The sequence below is a fragment of the Phallusia mammillata genome, chromosome 7, assembly GCF_965637545.1.
Source record: "Phallusia mammillata chromosome 7, kaPhaMamm4.hap1.1, whole genome shotgun sequence".
Classification (NCBI taxonomy): domain Eukaryota; kingdom Metazoa; phylum Chordata; class Ascidiacea; order Phlebobranchia; family Ascidiidae; genus Phallusia; species Phallusia mammillata.
In genome coordinates, this window is record NC_137258.1 from 24,166,747 (window position 1) to 24,188,045 (window position 21,299).

Consider the following 21,299-nt stretch of genomic DNA (forward strand, 5'->3'; position numbering starts at 1 on the left):
GCGGCAAATGATGTATGGTAAACAAAACCGAGTGCAAGTTCTCTTTTGTTACTGCGTGCAAATTCATGTACAAACAACACACTACTTGCAGAATTATAACCAAGCCTGCTGATAAAATAATAAAAAAAACGGGATTTCGGGGATTCGTCCCCGGGAGTGTCCTTGGTTCGAACCCCGTGAAAAAAACATAGTTAACAGAAAGTTAATCTGTGAACGATAATCGCCATCAAGTCTGTCAATAATTGATTGAACGAGTAATATTTTATGTTATGACTTTATACGATAGTTAGTGATAACTCAATCTATTTGCGTTTGTTTTGCAATATTAATGTCCCTTGAGACGGGTTAGCCGACAAATTAAATATTGTCCCCACTGTCCCTACAGTGAACGTTGAGAGTTTTATCCATTCAATTTGTGGAACCTGAAACACACATTCTAAGCCGTACTTGGTTTTTTAGACAGTTGCATTTGCATTTAGGTGCGGTATTGTCGACCAGCAACATATATGGATTGCCACAATGTGGTGTTTACTTACCGCAAGGGGTCCCATTTCATATCTACGTCTGATATATGACATGTTTGTCAACAATTATCAGTGCCAGGCTATAAACCGCCATTGCCCTTTTCCAAAGCCAACAAGATGTCAGTTGAATCCTGAACTGGTCGCGTTACTGCGTATTAGCCCTCTAACACAGGAAACCCCGTCACCTCAAATACGTCCATCACCAAAATAACAACCGTGCTATAAAATATTATTCAAAATTGTGGTACAGTTTACCACTGGGCCTTACAAATGTATTTTTGTACCTGCATAATGTGCCCATATAAGCTGAAAACCACGTGTTAACCGGTTTGACGAAGTGGGTTCTACCATAGAATACTAAAACCCTGGAATGGCAACTCCATTGTTACGTCATTTTCGTCACGCATGAACAACAGTGTTAGGAAACAAATAAGCGCCTTATTGTAAACTGTTAAAAACGCGAGTTTTGATGCATTTAGGTTTCTTATCTTAAAATTCCAGGCAATTTAGAAGTCTTTACGCAACCTAATGTATATAATTCTTTATTATAATTTAAAAAAATGAATATGACAGTGGGACTTCTGGGGTTTTGGGACATGGAGGAACAAAAAATGTACGAGGAAAGCAGCGGCTGTTCTCAAGTCCACGAGAATTCAACGCTTGAAAGCATAGCTTCAAGTCAGGACATTGTGCTGCCAAAACTAAGCAGAGAAGGTTGTGAAGTTTTTAACTCGTGGATTATGAAATATTCTAGTGCTGAGAACCTAGTTGGAAGTTTTTCAGAAGTATTCAATAAAACTGTTTTGTTTGAAACTATTGATTCAGAAAGCGAAGCTGCCAGGCAGACTTTAAAAATTATTAAGATGATTATTTTCCATAAAACAGCAGCGAAGACAGACGTGCCACAGTCAATCTATCAGCCAAATGATGTAGAAAAAGATGTTATTGAATTTATTGGGGGTTACACTATAAAAAAAGCATTGACTAAATTTCAGGAAAAGAAAAGTGTGGTGAAGTTATTTTGTGGTACAACTTCTTTGGGTCAGTTTAGTGTTCTAATTGAAAAACATAAAGGCTCCCTCCAACACCCAAGTAAAGCATACCTGGCACTGTTAACAAGGCTGTACATTCTGCATTGTAATGAAGCAAGCAAAAATCCTGCTGAAATAAATTTCAGCACATTAACAGATTCTGTGCAGGCACAACAGGAATATGGCGATTTACTTTCAAACATTTCTGTTCAAGATGATAATGTGTATAATGTGCTTAATTTCATGTTAAATTTATTTGTTGTTGCAGTCTCCCACAATTTTGCAAAAAAGCTTTTGCAAACCAAACAAAAAAATAGCTTAGGGCAAACATTAGGCCTCCGGGCTAGTCTTAAAAAGAAATCCACTTAGGAACCCCTTTATTAAGTTTTTTTCTGATCTGTACTGTTATCATAACATTTTTTAAATAAACATATGTTTTTAAAAAGCAGCAATCTATTACAATGATAAGTTGCATAAATGCAGACTAAAAAGTCATGGGAACTATACAAAGTCAAGCATTTTGGAACCACATTTATGTACATTAAATTACAGAGAGATGTTATGACTTTAACTTTTTTGATGGAATTGGCTCATTGCAAAGATGTGTCCAAGGATTTTTCTTTCCAAAAGTTGTGTTTCCACCCTTAATTTTTTTTATTCCTTTTCTTTGGCTGATATGGTTTATGCCATAACCAACCTGATTAATGTCCGGGTTTGTTGACCGACGACCAAGTAGTCTCTGAAACAAATGTTACAGGGTAACAAAATGATTTTTACGGACAATTTCATTGCTGTCTTTACTATAGATCCGAAACAAGCTTCCAATACATCTTGCGTCAAGGTTTTCAAACAAACATACTCCATAGTTTGTAATAGTTGTTTGCTTAGTTTAATAAAATTTCTTGTTGTGAAAACCAAGCCATTAAGGGTTGGAAGGGGCATGATTCTCTTTTCCTCATTTTTGTGTTTGGGCAAAACTTCATTCTGCCATTTAAATATAAATTGGAATAAAACCAATAAAAACGAATTTTTGAAATGTACATTAGAAAAAAATAGACTTACTTTCCAGTTTGTTAGGTAGCTAATGAATGTGTTCTCAAGCCATTTTAGCCGCTCATCATCTACAGATCTGATAGGATTTTTACATCCGCAGTTCATTATCTCAAACCATCTAAAAGCATTTTGTTTTTATCTTGTTTTTGTGCAAGGTATGCACACTTTGCGAACAGTAGAACATACTCAGAAGTTCCCTCTGACCCTTTAACAATGCTTAAACATCTACCCACTTTCCAGCTTAGTGTGTCACAAGCAAGATTTACTTTCATCTGTGAAATATTAAAAAAATTAAAACAGGGTACTAAAGAAGCAATAATACAAACCTTGTTAAAGGAGTTTAAAAAAATATGGGTTTTCATTAGCTTTGTTCGACTAAGTCAGTGGTTCTCAAAGTATGGGTCGCTACCCAAACATGGGTCTCGAGAAACCACTAAACAAAATTTTGATGAGTATTTGGGTCGCGTTAAAAAAAGGTTGGGAACCACTGCTATAGACCCGTCTCATGAAATTTTATGAGATCGGCGAACCGGTTAGCATTACTGGTTACTGTCAATGGACTTTTTGTAACAGAACTGTCTGAAAAATATGACTTTTGAGATAGAACTGGCTGACAAAAATTGAATCCCACCACTGCAATACCATATATAAATAGTTAAATTACAGTAATAAAATAGTTAAACATCATAGGGCCTTTGAATTTGTGCATTACTGTTAGAGAGCTCATGAACAAAGTATTAGCGATTTCAATCATGTAAATTTTACCTTGTACCGGTTTAAGCGGAAAAATTATTTAACCTAGTTTTTAGTTGATGAAAAATTCACGCTATATTTCAGTAAATAATATTTTGCGATTGCCCATTCCAGTTAAGAAATGTGCAAATGAAAATACCTTTGAAAATAAAGCATAAAAAATAGCAAAATATAAGAAATTACTGGAACCGTTGTGAACTTTAAGCGAATACCACAGGGAGAATTCGAAAAGTGCCGAAGTGATTGTTGCGTCACAAGCGCCTGTTGTGTAGAGTTTTGTTCGGAGCAGGCTTGTTTTGTTGTGCAGTGAAGAAATGTTATGCAATCTGGCAGAGTTTAGGGCCTTTGTTGTGGTAATTAACATATTAAACTTACCTAAAGCCTTATGTTTTATTTTTGTTAAAGAATACTAGGCTAGCTTTTATTATAAGGTACAAAGGTATATTTACAGCAGATAAAGAAGCAAAAGACGTTCCAACTAAAAGTTAGTTACCCTGCTGCGCTTAAGTACATTACCTTAAAGGTAAGCTCTTTTTAATGTCTACACTGAACGTTACAACCGTTTTAACAACATTTGTGCATAATATTTAACACAGATGCCTAAAATTTGCAACATGTAGATTTGGTTTTGAAAACAATTGTGGAAAAAAAAACATTTGATCATTACAAGTCAAGACTGTGAAAACCATATTTTAACAACTGCACATTTTTGTGTGAGATGCTGCTTGAGCACTGTCACTATAAACAGGTATGTTATTTTGAATTGCTTTTGAATGATTGTTAGTTTAACATTGTTTATTTTGTAAACAATAAGTTGTTTTAAATGATGTAACAATACATTATAATAGCATCGGCCATGTTTTAACTGCTTAAATGTGATGTTATTTGCTATTTTAAGGTCTTTATTTTCCTGCGGTGAATTGATATTGTGCTCTCACTTCCTTGCAAAAATTTGTCTTCACATTAAAAAAACAAACATACATGATGGTTTAGCATACGCAGCTGTACAACCAGGTATTGTATTGGTAAAGGTATAGGATGTAAAAAAATCAATGTAAAGATGCAACGTCATATTGGACTTTGGCAATGGGAAAAATACGGTGGGTCAATGGATTGTCTTAAGCTATTTTACGAAGAAAGCAGAACAACAGAGGTAATGTATTGGTAAAGGTATTAGGCATTTGGAAGTTTTAAGGTACAACCTACAGTTGGAAGCTAGCAATGGAAGAATTATTTGTTGGTTACTCCATCATGTTTTTTAACAAAGCACAGCAACAAAGGTAATGTATTGGTAAAGGTATTAGGCATTTTTTTCAGAGGCAATTTTGGTCTACATGTTCATTGTGGATCCGTTGATGTCTTCTCCTTGTGTTCAAGAATAAACACAGCAACGAAGGTATTGTATTGGTAAAGGTATTGGTATTAGGCATTTTTTCTTAAAGGTGCAGGTTTGGAAATTTGAAACGCGAGTGTACAGTGGATTCATTGAAAACCCCTTCCTTGTGTTTTAGGAATAAACACAGCACAGGTATTGTATTGGTAAAGGTATATGCAGGAGATAATTGCTTTCTTATCTTTTGTTTGTTAGGCTAATCTAATAAATCAACGATAGCGTTGAACAGGTAATATGCGGATATTTTGGACAAGCTAAGGTACATTTGATTGTCGTTTTGTTTATCATTGATGTAAGTGAAGATGCGGGATTATAAAAAGCGGATTGTAAAAAGAACTTCGTGGGCTCCTGTGTAAGTTTTGTACCACGTTCTGACCCACAATTGAGCTCAGAATTGCAATTGATATTTTAATTGAAATCTTTATCACTCTCATTTCCAAACCTACAAGTATTTGTGACTGGAGGTGTGTGAAACAATATGACTAGAAACTAACCGAGATGCGAAAACTCTGCAAGTAAATTAGGCCAAGGGCCGTTTCCTTTTATTTTTCATACTCTTAAGCTGGTCAAGTGGTTACCTTCAGGGCTGGATAGACAAGGCATATTAAGATTTTGAGGGACCACGGGAATTTGTGCATCAGTATTTAAATGAACCGCCAAGTCGGATGTTACCAGTTGATACTGCATCGTCTGTTCAAAGATTGTAACTGTACGACATGCAGTTAGGCACCAAATAAATAAATGTTTCTTGCTCTGGGTGCATGTTTTTCACTTCTGCGCTTTTTTCTAAGAAAAAGAGAATACGTGGCTTTTTGTTTTATATGTCTCGCAATCTACATTCAACGTTAATTAAGACGATTGTCACCAACAAAGGACTCCCGTTCACTACATAGAAACTATTTCAACTTCAATCTTGGAGTTTTAATAGTCCCGCTGTGCTGTGAGGTATTTCACAGGTTTTTCAAAACTTTTACAGGGGAATGCTTTGTCTATTAAGATTGCTTGAGTCACTTTATGTATTGTTTCCGACTGTGGTTGCTTCGACGGTTGGTTTTGTCGAAATCGAAGGTTGGGTCGGGCTCCTTCGATATTTCTTGCAGCAAGGTAAGATGGCTGCAACGGATGAGCTGAACGTTGCGTCTCGGGCACTGTAGATTACCACGTTTGTCAGACTAAAACGAAATCAATATGTGTTAAAGGAGGACATGAGTATGTATAAGTTTCAGCAGTGGGCGGACCCAGTCTGTTAAACCCGAGAATTTATTGCCGAAGATCAGTATTTTTGATACTGAATGGTTGGTGACAATACATTATTATTGATATACCTATGTCTATATATGTCTGCCTGTAGAAGTGTTAAAATGTGATCGGAATGACTAAAGACAAAACGCTTTAAATTTCGAAAATAATAGTTCAAACACCACATGCTGTTGGGTCACACAGGGGCAGTGTCATCGTTTATTAGTGTAATATAAGATTCCGGAATGAATTGCTTCCATGTTTGGTCCTAAAAAACGTGTTGCTCTTTTGGGTTGTTTGTATTCTTGCTACTCAAGCTGGTTTAAGTAAAAATGAAAACTATTCACCTGTTTGACATGCTGAGATAGAAGCAAACAGCGAAGGGAATCGAAACTTTGTCACAGGGCAGTTTTCCCATGTAATACATCGAGTACACGACGACAACAGGCACTAAAACAAAGTTAAAACTAATGACGTTATTTCACTGCAAACGAACTAGATATACGCAAACTGTATCCAGCACCCGTTAATTTTATCAAATTGTTATTGAAAATACGAACCTAAGCTTTGTATTTAAAGAACTTTAATCGGGCGTTTGGTGACTTAGGAGGGTTAGGCCCTACATATTTTTAAAGTAATTCATGTGAGATTATAGAGCATGTTGTTTCACTTTTTTATTTGTGCTCGTTAAACTACTCGGCCCTGATTATAAACCGTCAATATTGCGGGTATTTGGTAAACGCTTTAATGCTATTGTTATCTTATTGTCACGAATTTAGAACTACAACGTCATTTAAGCAATACCTTGGTTACAATATTGAAACATAACATATTTTTAAACTTGAAACCTTGCAAATCTAGTTGCTGTAGAATAATTAGTTGCATCAAAAGTTTTTTCACACCTAAAGAAAGTGTAAATCCGATTTGCATCATCGCTACTGTCTTGCACGCGGCGACTTCGCGTTTATCCGCTGTCCGATTGTTCTTGTCGCGTCGATTTGGATTCTGATTCAGACCTCTGCGAACCGCAATCGCGGTTGAGCCGGTCAAAAGTGTCTGCAAAATAGGACTACAAGTTGTAACAGAACAATTTTAATTGAGTGAGAAAAATAACGGCCAAAATTGACTGAAAAGTGTACATGCTTCATTAAACTTATAAACAGATCCGTGTATAGCGTTACAAAGTATATAGGTAACCATCACGATACCTATATAATACCTATATCTAAATAAAGACTGCTAATTGTAATTTAATTATGGGAATAAAATATTAAGAGAATATATCTGTGCAAAATGGTAATTGCTTCGAATAAACATTGTACCAGCACGGAATCTAATAACCCATATCTTGTAACTCGAAATTGTGCACCAAATGGATAATTGCTTCACGGATTTAAACTTACCATAATGACAAACGGCAGGACGAAGAACAGGGAGAGGACAGTGACGACGGCGTAACGGCTTTCACGGTCAAAGTTTTTTTCAGAAATTAGAAACAAGAATACATTGTGTTGGTACGTGAACACGAGATGGTTGGGAAACCAGGCTGAAACAGAAAAATGTGTGATTTATCTCGATTAAATTGAAGGAGTCTTTGGGGAACCTCAAATCTTTAAACTGTTGACCTGTAATGGTCCTCAGCGTTTTTTGTGTCAAGGACACTTTCACCTAAAAATGCAATGTCTAATTGCCCCCACCAAAATATATATATTTTCCTATTGACAAGCAGCAATTCTTTCAATGTTGTAATTTTTTCTTTGATCAACAGATCTTAAAAATCTTAAATCCGTAACTAGTTGTCAGCACTAATGCAAATGTATTTGTAAGTTTGCAACACTGTACATTTCTCTGGAGCATTATTGGAAAGTCATTGTAAGTTGTAACAATTTTACTGACTTGGTACCGAAGCGGAGATGCCAGCAGCAATCCAAACCGCTACAAGTCCAAACTTGACGCTTCTCCTTTTCTGGAGTCTGTACGAGAACGGCCACTTGATGGCGTACAAGCGCTGTCCGCTGAGAAACATCAGATGGTAGAGTGATGCGGCAAAGGGCAGAAGAATCGCTAGCCCGAATATTGTAGCAACTGAAGAACCGTGTAAGGATAGTTGGCGGTTTTCAAGTTCTAGCGATGTACTGGCCAACGTCCAACCGAAGTTGTAGATTGCCACGACAAGGAATTGCAAACCTGAAAAATTATAATACAGTGTTTTACTGATGAACATAAATTCATAACATGGATCAACCCTTAAGCCTTCATGCAAACCAGGGATCACGACACACTTTTTCTAAATCATAGTATGCCTGGCCCATTAAAGACGTTATACCGAATCAGTCGGCCACTAAGCATTTCCAAATGGCAAGGCGTGCAATATACAAGGCAGATAATGATATAACGTTATCCATTTAGCTGAATTCAGTGTCACTTTTGTGTGTCTTTTTTTTGAAAATCAGTCACCTGATGGTGTTTGAAAACTAAGCATTGCTGTGAAATATTAAGAGTATACAAAACATTCACAACACTTACCCAAAATCATGTCAGCCACTGCCAATGAAGCTTTAATCTTTCCAAACGTATCTTTTACTCCGCTTTTTCGTGCCGCTAAAATCACAAGCAAATTTGCTAAGATAATCGTCAGCCCTAGCAGAACGAAAATCCCGCCAAAAACTGCCGCTCCAGCCATGCTGCAGTGCTCACAGTCGCGCAGTGCCTTGTGGGTACATTCCGTGTAAGCAGAAGGTTTGCAAAACCCCGGAAATCCGCATAAATCTGTGCCCAACTGTAACTGTGATTTACCGTACTGAGGTTGGTAATAGGTGATGTTAGTGAAGTCCCCTGATGATTGGTTATAAAATTGTGTTTGTGATTCCGTTACATTACTAATGTAACTTGTGTTGCCAAGTTGGAATCCCTGTAATATATTTGATTCTTTATTACCCGATTGCACTGACCAAGCTGGTGCTTGTTTGTCGATTGGAAAGTCTCGATATGACGCCGGGCTAACTATAGACCCTTTAGTTTCTGAATTTTCGCCCCAATTTGGTGCTGGCGTAACTTTGGGTTCTGTTCTTGCTGAATGTATGCCCCGATTCGGTGTTTTGGTAACTGAAGATGTTTTCTTTGTTGAAAAGTTGCCCAAATTTGGTGCTGGGGGTTCTTTCTTTGCTGAATAGTTGCCTAAATTTGCTGCTGGGGTTACTGGGTACGCTTTCCTTGCTGAATTTTCGCCCCAATTTTGTGCTGGGGTAACTGGAGATCCTTTCTTTGCTGAATTCGAAACCTTGCCCAGATTTGATGCTGAGGTTACTGCGGATCCTTTCTTTGCTGAATAGTTGCCCAAATTTGGAGTTGGGGTTACTGGAGGTCCTTTCTTTGCTGAATTGCCCAAATTCGGTGTTGGGGTAAGTAGAAATTCTTTACTTGCTAAATAGTCGCCCAAATTTTGTGCTGGGGTAACTGGAATTGCTTTACCTGCTGAAACGTTGCCCCAGTTCGGTGTTGAAATAGTTTGAGGTAGCTGTCTTTTTCCGGTCTCTAAAGTTGTAGTTAGCACAGCGTTATTTGTTGCTCCAGCCTTATTTGTAAATTGCTCCACAGGGTTTATTTCTGTTGCAACTCTGTTTGTAGATTTTGCGATTGTTGTTGTCTTGACTGTTGTTGTTGAATTCTGGTTGTAATCAAGCGATGTTATGTTATTTTGCAAATATCTATTTTTATTCTTCGATGCCGCATTTGGACCTGGCATTGTTAACTCAAGTAAGCCGCCACTAAAAATTAAATCGTCTACGGTAAACGCGTAAAATAACTGCAAGTGAAAAGTGGCAACAGTTTACGGAAAAAAATGCAAAAAACCCTTACAGATACAATAAAAACAAACAATACACCTTAGATACACATTATACTGTGCATTGTTATGAACTACATTAATAATTTACAACTCTAAAGTTTTTTTTTTATCTGTTTTATTATATACAAACCTAAACATCTCTAAAATAAAGATCCTGGTTATCTGCCATAACTCATTCTTGTGATTGTCTGACAATGACCATTGTCTCAACAATCAATTTACTAATTACATTCGAACCTGTTTGGCCTTTGTGTATTTACTTTAACATCATCGCGGACAGCTAATGGACATTTGAAGTTATTCGTTTATTTGTTTAAAATGCCCGCGGCCATTTGTATGTAGACTTCAGGTAACGAAGTATGAAATGTTTTTCGTTCAACAGTTGTATTCAATAGTTACTTTAACGCAGATGTTGATAGTAAAATGCAATCCCAATATTCTTTAACACTTGCATACATATAAAATTTTTGCTTTTATTTACCTCCTACTCCTAAAACATGTCAAATTTGCTTTCTTGATGCTAAAATTATCTACGACTAGGAACGTTTATTTTAAGGAATAGGTCAAAAGTCAACAAAAATTAAAAACATGAAAGAGATTGTTGTGAACAATAAGTTCCGAATAGTATACACTCTGTTTGACCTACAAGGTCTCTAAGTCTTTGTATTTGAACGGCAGATGATAACAACGGTAAAGAAACAAAGGCACCTAATGGCATCATAAAGCAATAATGGTTTTAGTGAAAAATAGTTTTGTAATGAAAAGATTACAGAATAGGTTGAATAACAAACGCACATAAACACGTTGGATTAAATGCTAGATTATCAAATTGACCCCGATTATTTCATCTTTAACGTTTTCCAAGGTGTTTTATTTCATGTCGGTTTCCGAAATGGTTTTTAAGATACATAATAAGCGTAAATAGGCACATAAAATCATTAACCTTAAACAAAACATAACGGCAGAAAAAAGAATAGCAAACAATTCGGTGAAGGTAAGCAGGACACCTTTATTCGAAAAAGCCAGGAAAGATTCAAAACAAATTTAATACAAAAAAGCAGGATGCAAAAATTGCAAATTAAAGCTTGATCATGAAAATCTCATACATTCATAACTAGGATCAGTCATGAAGCGTTCATGCAGACCAGCGATCACGACACACTCTGTAGTAACCATATGATTGATGATTAAGATAAAGCTTGCCAAAAATGTTTTGCACAAAAGCAAAACTCATATTTCCCTATCACAACTTCATGAAACGTACATTGTATCCCTGAAAAGAGAAACAACTTGCAGTTCGATACATGTGAATGCTTGAAACCGTACAATTCAACTGATCTAGTCAAAGTCTAAGTCACTTTATCACTCAGTAAGTGAGTGTTACAATTCAACTGATCTGGTAATAGTATTAGGCCACTTTATCACTGAATGTTACAATTTCCAATACAACTGATCTAGGGCTTGAAGTCACTTCTTCAGAAATTGGAAAATCTTTTTTATGAGCTCAGATCTGATTGGTCAATGATGAAGTCGTCCTTCTGACTCGCTCCCACGTATCCCGTCTTCTTCTTGCCGCACGCGCATCCGGTGGTTGCCAGGCAACAACAGATGTCGCCGGGGAAGGCGAGAAGATCCTGCATCACGTTCCTCCGGGAGCCGATTCCTCCTGAAGATGGAAGAATTGAAAATAAGTGATGCCCTGGTGATTTTACAAATACCGAACACAGATGACAATTCTTCACAAAAACGTTCTGCATTCCTTTGCTGTTAAAACGACATGATTTGTTTTTATAAAACGTGTACTGTTAAGTTTATTCTGTGGGTACACATTACATTAGTTTTTGGAAGTTCTTTATCTTAAAGTGATGGCGCCCACCAAGTTTAACACTTCACGCCCTCGAAACTATGAAACTTATACTGAAGAACACGCCTTTAAAAATACTGAGGAAGCGTTTGGTTCACCAGGTTTTTCACATGATTTAGGTAAACATAAACATTGTAATCTGTTCCCCTTAAGCTCGACTCACTTAGTTCTGAATTTGTATTTACTAAACTCACCTGTGAGCAGACTCACTAGAAGACCGAGTCCCCACGTAAAGAGTACAAGAAATGTGCTGTAATGACAGTAAGACAGCGCGTACAGGGAGTCTATCAATCCGCCAGTGGGCACCAGAGGTTCAGGCGCTGATGTGACGTTGAAAGCAGCTGACGTCAAGGCCTATTACCAGATAACTGTGACGTTTAAATATGCTTTGTTTTGTTGTTGTGTTATAGAGCAAAGCTATTGTTGTAATGTTTGAAAACACAAGACAAACGTAACGACGTTTGCAATACCTCCATAATACTTTTAGTTTAAACTTCCAAATAGAAAGCAATGTAGTTTATGAAACCAGCTTTTTCCAACTTACACTGGTGCAGTTTGCGGTTGTAACTGGTAGCAATCTTATAAACTCATCAGCTGGATGGTAAAGAGTGGAACCGATCCCCATCCAAATACCCATGGTCAGACCCCCGAAAAGACCCACCAAAGCTCCCTAAAACATACAAAAGCATTTGCTGACTGCCAAGTTAAAATGAACCGTCAATTATACAGTAATTTAGAAAGGATAAAGGAAGCAACAGTTTCAAAACCGGTTTTAGGTGAACGTTGATTTAGACAATCTTTCATGTTGAAAAGGACATTTAACGTTAATTGTTGTTTAAGTCAGTTAAAAATATATAATTTAGCAATAGACGCATTTAAAATCTTCTCTGTTATTGTATTCACAACATGTAATTACTGAATTAACAGGAAAATTATATTTTGGTGATCAATGTCCAAGAAGCTGCATTGCATTATAGGTTGGTATGCTGCTGCCTATAAATGGCGCCATATGGTTTTAGCAACGATTAAAAACCACATGCTGAACTAAAGTGTATACATTGACGTGCCTCTTAACTAGATACAGCCTAACGGTGCCATATGCGTTCCGAACAATGCCTTCCGCTAGCCCACACACTTGACAACCCAACTGTCAACAGCATGTCTGGATTTCAACATCAACTTACACAAGAATTTCCTACTGGTGTAAAGAGCCCAAGACAGAATATTCCGAGCATAGGTCCACCAATAATCCCAAACATTTTCAAGGCCATAGTGAGGATTCTATCCATCAACGAAGCCAAGTATGCCACGCCTAATCCAAGTAGACCGTAAACCACGACTAGAAAGTAATGAACACAAAAAGTTGTTAGCAAGAAAATACAACCCAATATTTGTGTTTAAAACTTCATAACGTTTTTGCATTTACTGTTGTCATCATCAGGTGACCAATTTAGGAAATTGCTAACTTGGCAACACAAAAAAGGATGGCACAATAGGCCATTAAGACGTAATAAAGAAAGATATTGCAAAGTTGTGACAAGTTGCTGTACAGTGTACATTCATACTTAAATGTTTCTTGTTTAAAAGTTTTTTTTTTTTAAATTCATGTTTGAAAGTGTTTGTGGTAATCCCTTTGGACAATGAAATCATATCTGGTAAAGGCTTTGCACTGATGGCTGTCAACAGCATGGTTGATTGCCTGATGATGATAATGATAATAATCGAGAAAGTCAAACTAGACTAGACGGATGCTGGTAATTCTGAATTTTTGTTGTTCCCAATTGCGGATTGCAAGAGCTTATCACTTACCGAGTACTTTAGAAATAGTCAACGCTCTTTCTCCGGATATATTCGGTTTAAACGGCTTGATGAGGTCTTCGTATGTTGAGCACGCAAGCGAATTTATCCCAGTCGACACAGTACTGCGAGAGAGATAAGAGAGTTTCATTTCAAGTTTATTAGGATACCGTTGACATTTATAAATGTCTTAGTGACGCGGTTTAGCTTTAACAAACTTTATAATGTACACAAAGGGTGTGTTAAAACGTAGTTAGTTTACTGGATAAAACGGAACGTGGCAATGCTTCTCCTTTATTTTCTACGTTGGTTGGTAAACGTCAAACATTTTATAATTATAAAATGCAACAAAACTAAAGTCAAACTGTAACTAAAGTAAATAACTAACACAATACAAAAATGAAGAAATGCATATTTTTCACAGATAACTTCTTGTTTTTTTTTGAACCTATGCATCTAACAAGTAAGGTCTCGTTCAACCTTTCCCAGTAAAATTGCAGACTTTGCACAGCTCAGAAGAACATTGTGGTTTTGTAACTTGGCCAGACTTACCTTAATGTTCCACTGTAAGCGCTTGCCACAAATATGCCCGGAATACCCGGTGCAACGCTTAGAATGTCCAACACCAGATACGGCACCAGCTATAGCATAAATGGTGACTGGTTAGTTAGTTTAAACATTGAAATTGCATTACACCGAGCATAGTGTGATAAACAGCATAGGATTGCAGGAATCTAAATTGTGTTAATCTTCATTTCTATTTATTTAGTTGATGACAGTCAACGAAAAGGAAGTTTAAACTTAAACTTAACAATACATGCTGTTGATGTCAAATATATTTATCCACAACCAAGAAACAATTGTATGTTTGTTGTGTAGTTAAATCTAATAGTTAAGTGCGTTTTAGTTTTATCGTGCTTTCTTATCCACCACAATTTTAATTTGTCTACAAATCAAAGTAGAGGCATCTTTAACTCAAAGTATCTACCGCATGAAGTGTTCGTACTTTGGCACCACACATAGCGGTACACACCTGATCTGATTTATCGACGTCGCCGTTGGCGAGCGGATCGCAGTTCGCATACACAGCGTACATCACTAGTCCAGCAATTGACGCGAGGCTAATAACGAAAAATAAACCAACGTCGTTGAGGTATAGAGACCTGGAAATGCAAACAAGCACTGGTAAATGATTGCCACAGAAAAGTTTTGATTACTCAGCAATATTTTAAAGGAACAAATTGGCATAGCACCGCTATGATGACTCAGCAATATTTCAAAGATTGGCATAGAAAAGTTGTATAAAATGTTGTGACCAGACACAAGATAAAACTAACTAATAAGCATAGCAGTTAAATGATGACTAAGCATTGTTTCAAACCAACTAATTGCCATAGAAACGTAAGGTGACTCAGCAGTTTGCTCACATTTTTGCTTGGTAAAGACTTCTGCAGCTGAGGTAGCGTTGAACCATGGATTGATTGATCGCATAAACTGATAACCACATCAGTGTTCCTCCTATGGTGACTGACCAAAATGAATGGCGAACTCGCGGGTCAAGATCGAAACTAAGAAAAACGGAATGGGTCAAAAGGTTGCGGGTTCGAATCTCAGGACCAGCGTTATGTTTAAAAACTTAAATCAGATGTGTTCTCTTGTTGCCTACAGGTTTGTGTTTGAAAATTTGCACTGGTGATACCAACAGCGATTGTTGAAAGTTTACGTACACGTTCTCCAGGAGTTTATGATTCGTTTTTTGAGTTTATTGATTCGCCACTTTTTCAGTAATGTGTGTAGTGTTCCCCAGTATTACAGTCACAACGTTGTTGGTTTAAACCTCGGGACTAGCGAGATATTTTTGGGCTCGCATAAGTTTTCCCCCGTTGGTGCCTACAAAAGGCATAGTTTGTTTTCAATTGACTACACTGTCGATGTTCACAGCGATTTTTCAAACGCTTGGAATAGAGTGAATCTTAGCCGCAGCAAATTTTTTATGAATGTGTGTTTTTTAGCCAGGCAGAATTGTGTTTAAAATTCCAACCGTAAAATACCGAAAAGAACGTCTCTACAGCACAAATATTAATTCGTTTTGAAGAAATTTTAATCGAAAACCGACTTACTGCCAGAAATCGATTCTCCCTCCTTCGCTTGCAATCTCAAACACTTTAGCGAATCCACCCACGTCCATGCTTCCCTTCACTATGATCGCAGTGAAGCCAATCCACATGACGAAACACTGCGACAAATAAAAGCGAACAAGTCAGTGGTTTTGACACATTGCGTTCCATTTACTGAGAAAAAAAGAAAAAAAAATGGAAAAAAAAATTAACTGAATAACAAAGCGCTTTTTTTGACACTACAGATATTAGGTACACAAGACACACGTTTGAAAAGTATAGCTTTATTAAAACCAAAAATGCCAGTGGTGTAGAAAAAACGTTTTCCTTATGCACTATTTAACTAATGATGACATTTGATTTTGTGGAAATGTCTGCTGTGTGCTTCTTGGTTTGGGGTCTATCTTACAACACCAGCAACAGCTTCACTCGTACCTGTACTACGTCGTTCCACACCACCGCCTTCATTCCACCAATCGTTGTGTAAAAGGTGCACACCAGAGCAGTGACCACAATAGACACAGTGAGACTGAGACCGGTCACTGCGAACAAACAGAAGAACGTTTGTTTTGTTTCCCGCCCAAAAATTATTTCAATCTTGTGGTTGGTTGCACATAACAAATAGGGGCTCATAGTGGACTTGGGGATGTCCCCTCCTAAGTAACAGAGGAGATATTTTACACATTTTCTACTCCCACTATCAAATATTTTTTGTTTATTTTTGAATACTTAGAAAGAGAGGAATTGTTAGGTTTCATACAAAAGGTCATTTGCGCAATATTTGCACTTATAACATCTTCTGAGAGATCTCCCAACTAAAAAGTCGCAGTTCGTTTTCCAAGTGTAGCCGTGTTTAATGAGTTATTGCTATCGTTATTGACAATCCTATGATACGTTGTATTAGCCTTACTGAGTATCCCGGAATCTGCTGCGCAACGCTAAGACGACTTGAAGCACAACAAAGTGAATGGATGTAGGTACATTTGTGTCACAATCTCACAAACAAGCAACAATTTAAACACTATACCTTTGTTAAGAGCCAAAGCTGGCATGTACATGACCATGCCCATGTATAGGACAGTTTGTAAAATGAAGGCACAGGTTCCAGCTACTCGAACTGGTTTGCTGAATCGACGTTCCAAGTACTGAAAACCACAAACAAGGTTTCAGATACATTAAAGCTTGCATAAGTGGAATTGAAGTGCAAATGTCTTCAACAACTTTCTTCCCTCATTAACGACTGTGGTTTGGAAACCTGGGTTCGAATAACTCTATTTAAATTCCCACAGATTTTATCTTACAAAATCTCAAAATATTACAGTGTAAAAAAAGTTTTTGTGAAAAACGAGAGTGACTTGGAGGTCGATTAGGGAGTTGCAGTTTGCTTGCAGAGGTTATAAGTCAATGCCTGGCAAGCTTTGCAGTTTTCTCTTGTAAACAAAAAAACTCGCGAAAACTTTTAAAGCTCGTTGCAAAACAAGAAGTCGTTGACATCAAAAGCTCTTTGTACTTCTTCCCCATTTAAAAAAAAACTGGGTTAAGATTTCTATGCCGTACCTCGTATGTGCTTGAAATTCCCATGTTGTAGAAGATCGGCACAAACACGTTTGCAGTGATGATCGCTACCAGTGTGTAGGCGACGAAAAACCACCAGAACATGGTCCCGTATCTGTAAACCTCAGCTGGAGTACCGAGGACTGTGATTGCTGACATGAAACTTGCTGTAAGACTCAGCGCTACAGGCCAGCCACTCATTTTCCTGCGTGAAAAAAACGAAGAAATGTAAATGTTTTTTGAAAAGATTTAAAGAGGTTGCAAGCCTTCAGTACTTTTGATTGGAGTTGATGCAAAGTCGTTCACCACTACGCATAATAAATTGAAATTGCTTATAAAGGCTTCGGTCATGGGTTCGAAACCCATCGATGCAGGGCTAGAGTACGTTTTGACTGGGGTTAGACGCAAAGTTGTTCACCATCACGCAATTTAAAGTGACACAAAGTTAGTTATGCGAAATATACGTTTAACATTTGCCGCTATCTTGAACCGTTTGTTTCGTATGTTTGGGCTGAGAAGATGTGACTGCAATTCAAATGTTAGAAGGTTAAGGAACTTTGTATTTATCTATGTGTCAACGGCTGTATCTTATTCAAATAGCACCAATGATAGTATATTTCCAACTATAGTTTTTTTTATTCGCGGTGCATGAAAAGAACGTAATTCTGATTTGAATTATAACTTTCACTTTTAAAATGTGAACATTTTCCATAATCATCTTTTGAAATTTGATCGTAGCAGTACAAAAGTTTTTGAAATATTTCGTATTTCTCCATATGAACACCTTACCTTCCAGCCAACAAGTAATCCTCTGACGTCTTCTTATTTCGGTCCCTGATGGCAAAGAATAATCCAATGAGGGCAGATACCAGAAAGAGGGAGCCAAATACCAAGTAATCCGCAACGCTGAATGTCTTGGGAGCATCAGAGTTCGCCATGTTTTCCAGTGGGACGTTAGTGGTCGGATCCATTGCAGATTATTAAATCTTGTTATAATGTCACAGTAGCTTGTAGAAGCAAAATGTTATTGGCTTATACTCTGCGCATGCAAAGTAAAAACAACATGGTTGTAAACAAATCATAGCACGGCAGGCCTATTAAAAGCGTAATCCCGAATTAGTCGGTCTCCCAAGCATTTTTATATGGCAAGGCACAGGCTAGAAAAATCTAGTTTGCCGTGATCGCTGGTCTGCATCGGCGCTTCAGGGCTGATCCCAGTATGAATATATTCATCTTGGTTGTACACAAGGTATTCAATTAATCACAAACCGATTTTTTAAAGCCCATATATGCCAAGAAAAGTAACTGAGTTGGAAGACATGCTAATGTTCAGGTCTACGAGATGTGCGTTTGTGTGCAATAATACAATTTACACCTTGTAAGCATGTAGCCTACATGTGTCTAAAAAAATGAAATGACGACAAAATTGTGACACTGTACAAACTCAGGCACGAAACTCAAGCCCTAACCCCAAATAGTCAACCTCGAATGAAACCTCAGGTAAGAGTGTAATGGTAAAATCAGAACAATAAGACTCAAAACAATACGAACAGGTTCTGACTAAATCGACTTTCGTAAAGATACACCACTTTGCACTGTTTTGAATGTTACATGGCATTTAAAATTGCTCATTTCAACCATTGAATAGAAACACTTGTTGCAAAGCATGCTAATTGCAATACAATCGTTCCAATGCCAACTATTCTGCGTAGATGCAGCGCGTTCGACCTTAGTTAACCAACTGTTCACACCAACTTTGGGCCTACAACGTAAAAATTTGCGCAGTTGTTTTGACTTTGCAATTGTGACGCTATGTTTTTCTTCACCGAACAAACAAGCATCTAACTTGACTGTATTATAACACTATCAGTGCAACACCTTGTATTTGACACAGTATTAACTTCATGTAAAGTACAAAATATGCTTGATCCAATAAAAAAGTTTTAAATTTATTCAAGCAAGCTTTTGTGCCGTCTCGACTCTCGACTGCATTTAAAGCTCAGTAAGCAACCGATTTCAGGCTTGCACGCTGTCTGTGCATCAGAGCCTCAACCAGTTTTCACTATAGCGCGACTGCGCGCCCTTACAGCTTTAAACATTATCAAGAATCATCCGGGAAAGTCGCGAAAAAATACCGAATAACAAATGGCCGTACACCGCTAACCGCACGTGCGATGGCAGACTTACTGGTAAACATTAGGCCCAAGGCCGCTTGTGACGTCATAGACACGTGATAATGCCCGCATTCGAAAGGTTGCATTAGTGGTAGCACTTGAAATAAGTTGATACGTGCGTTGTTAAGTGACTTTGGCGCGAATATTGTTTTTCACAGTCGTTAAGCAATAGACTGCATAACATGTTGATTAAAAGTCTGTTGAGAAATTCTCCATGTGCGCAATGAAGGCGTTGAAACCGTATTTGACGATATGCGTTTCGGTTCGGTTAACTCGTTTTTAGAGTTGGACCTTTTAGTGGGAAGTTGACCTGTTTACCCTAGGCCGTTCCACGTGAATTCAAATCCCACGACATTTTGGTGCATCTCAACAAGCAGCAGTTTCGCATTCACGCTCTGGTAGGCTTAATGTAAACCCGCTGGGAGAACTACGCCTTGTTGTTGGTCTTGTTATAATCTCTTGTAACTTGCTCGTGCAAGACAATCTAACCTATCTCGTTCTTGTTGGTCAATGCTGAGCGCACGTTTATTAGATTAGAGTTCAAGTCACAAATGCCTATTGTTGAAATACAATCACGCATAATGCCTGTAGTTTAAACGTATAGTGGCTTTGTTTTTGAAGCCAAACAAGCTTTTTGCAAATGCGCATTTACTTTATAGGTGATAATTGAAGTCACTAATGCCTGTTAACTGTTCTCTTGTGGCTTTTATGTAAAAACCTTGAGCCTACAACGGCTTGTTTTGTTTGTAGCCAAACCAATGCTTGCTTAATCAAGCCCTTAGCATACTTAAATTACTTGTAATTAATGTATGCGTAGAATATGAAATGCGTTGCTAAAGTTTAACAACATTTTAAACTCTCTTTGCAACCTCGTGAAGTCCTGAAATACACTTTCAAGACATATATTTGCTTCTAACATAGCTTTACTGTTTTACTTTGAGAGTTTAACATCAGTAAAATTTCTTACTCAATTGTTTTGCTTCAAAAATGAAAAAACTGCAAACATAAACCTATTCTTTCTTTTCACGGCTAAACTTTATCTTGCTTTCTCAATAGTTGGCAAAACTGCTTAAGTGGCAACGGCTTTTAACATTGAACCCCACCAGTTTTTCATTCTTGCATGGTCAGCTTGTGGCAAATTCACTACATCTTGCATTCGACCCTGCAACGCTTTGTACAGGAAAGATCAAGTTGCCTTCGTCTATCTGGCTCTCACTTAAAGGGTAACCGCCAAAGTACAGCGTCTACAGTCTACAGCAAAGGTGAATGTTGTTTGAAGGTTTTCTTGAGAAATCTATGTGGGGTTGTGATGTCATAACGCTCGATTGAATAGCAACAGTTTTCAAGTCAGGCCCGATTTACTTTGGTTCTGGTTTGTAGCGAAAAATAGAAATGCAAATTTGAATTCATGATTATGCATTATAGAAACAATTTTTACTGTACGTTACAATTTGTCATGGGGCGTTTTCGTAAGAATTTTTTTAAATAAAGTCTTTATTTGAGCGTGAAAACTTGCAGTAAACATGATTTGCAGGTTCCCCTTTAAACATAGCTGGGTAGTTGCCTGCTGATTTGGCGCCACTCAAACTGCCTTGTTTAATTTGCGGTCATTGTTACCTGGTTGTTAGCTCACAATGGAATGCTTTGTTCGTTGAGATTATAGTTATTAAGCATGCTACACAACAAGTTGGTCAACAAGACTATGTTGTAAAAAATATAAGGTCAAAGTCTTGATTGACTTTAAAATATTTAGTTTTTTTTATATTTGATAAAGATTAACCAGTAATGGTGATTGTTTAGAAAACCGAAACGATTAAGTAGCAAGTTCCAATGTAATGGACCCACTCTCTTTCGTTTCAAACGACAAAGTTATCGCTTTATTTTTATACGTTTTCAGTTCAGCTTTGTGTTTGGCAATCCTGATTTACGCCTGTCTTGTCCAAATCATTTTCT

At 37.4% G+C, this 21,299-nt stretch overlaps 2 protein-coding genes and 1 long non-coding RNA gene across 3 annotated transcripts; 1 reads left to right on the forward strand and 2 right to left on the reverse strand.

Moving 5' to 3' along the window:
* Positions 1-3,962: 3,962 nt before the first annotated feature.
* Positions 3,963-4,298, forward strand: LOC145238922 (uncharacterized). Its single transcript, XR_013862206.1, has 2 exons — positions 3,963-4,109; positions 4,260-4,298. It is a non-coding gene; the product is annotated as an uncharacterized LOC145238922 (long non-coding RNA).
* A 48-nt stretch (positions 4,299-4,346) lies between these two features.
* Positions 4,347-9,793, reverse strand: LOC145238917 (uncharacterized). The gene is made up of 6 exons (XM_080102202.1): positions 8,520-9,793; positions 7,890-8,180; positions 7,397-7,539; positions 6,896-7,049; positions 6,341-6,443; positions 4,347-5,926 (listed from the first exon to the last, which is right to left on the reverse strand). The coding sequence occupies exons 1-6, from the start codon at positions 9,736-9,738 to the stop codon at positions 5,767-5,769; spliced, it is 2,070 nt and encodes a 689-aa protein (XP_079958328.1). The 5' UTR covers positions 9,739-9,793; the 3' UTR covers positions 4,347-5,766.
* A 690-nt stretch (positions 9,794-10,483) lies between these two features.
* LOC145238958 (sodium-coupled monocarboxylate transporter 1-like) lies at positions 10,484-18,231 on the reverse strand. The gene is made up of 13 exons (XM_080102249.1): positions 17,962-18,231; positions 17,176-17,377; positions 16,646-16,763; positions 16,054-16,160; positions 15,622-15,737; positions 14,929-15,069; positions 14,535-14,664; positions 14,054-14,142; positions 13,514-13,626; positions 12,889-13,043; positions 12,249-12,374; positions 11,899-12,058; positions 10,484-11,506 (listed from the first exon to the last, which is right to left on the reverse strand). The coding sequence occupies exons 1-13, from the start codon at positions 18,141-18,143 to the stop codon at positions 11,337-11,339; spliced, it is 1,809 nt and encodes a 602-aa protein (XP_079958375.1). The 5' UTR covers positions 18,144-18,231; the 3' UTR covers positions 10,484-11,336.
* Between the last annotated feature and the right edge of the window lie 3,068 nt (positions 18,232-21,299).

Coding starts and splice junctions, on each gene's coding strand:
- LOC145238917 (XM_080102202.1), bottom strand. CDS start 9,738: ATGCCAGGTCCAAATGCGGCATCGAAGAATAAAAATAGATATTTGCAA. Junction 6,444..6,895: donor CGGATTTACACTTTCTTTAG/GTGTGAAAAAAC, acceptor ACTTTGTTTTAG/TGCCTGTTGTCGTCGTGTAC. Junction 5,927..6,340: donor TATCTCAGCATGTCAAACAG/GTGAATAGTTTT, acceptor ATTTCGTTTTAG/TCTGACAAACGTGGTAATCT.
- LOC145238958 (XM_080102249.1), bottom strand. CDS start 18,143: ATGGATCCGACCACTAACGTCCCACTGGAAAACATGGCGAACTCTGAT. Junction 17,378..17,961: donor GATTACTTGTTGGCTGGAAG/GTAAGGTGTTCA, acceptor TTTTTCACGCAG/GAAAATGAGTGGCTGGCCTG. Junction 13,627..14,053: donor GCTTACAGTGGAACATTAAG/GTAAGTCTGGCC, acceptor TCTCTCTCGCAG/TACTGTGTCGACTGGGATAA.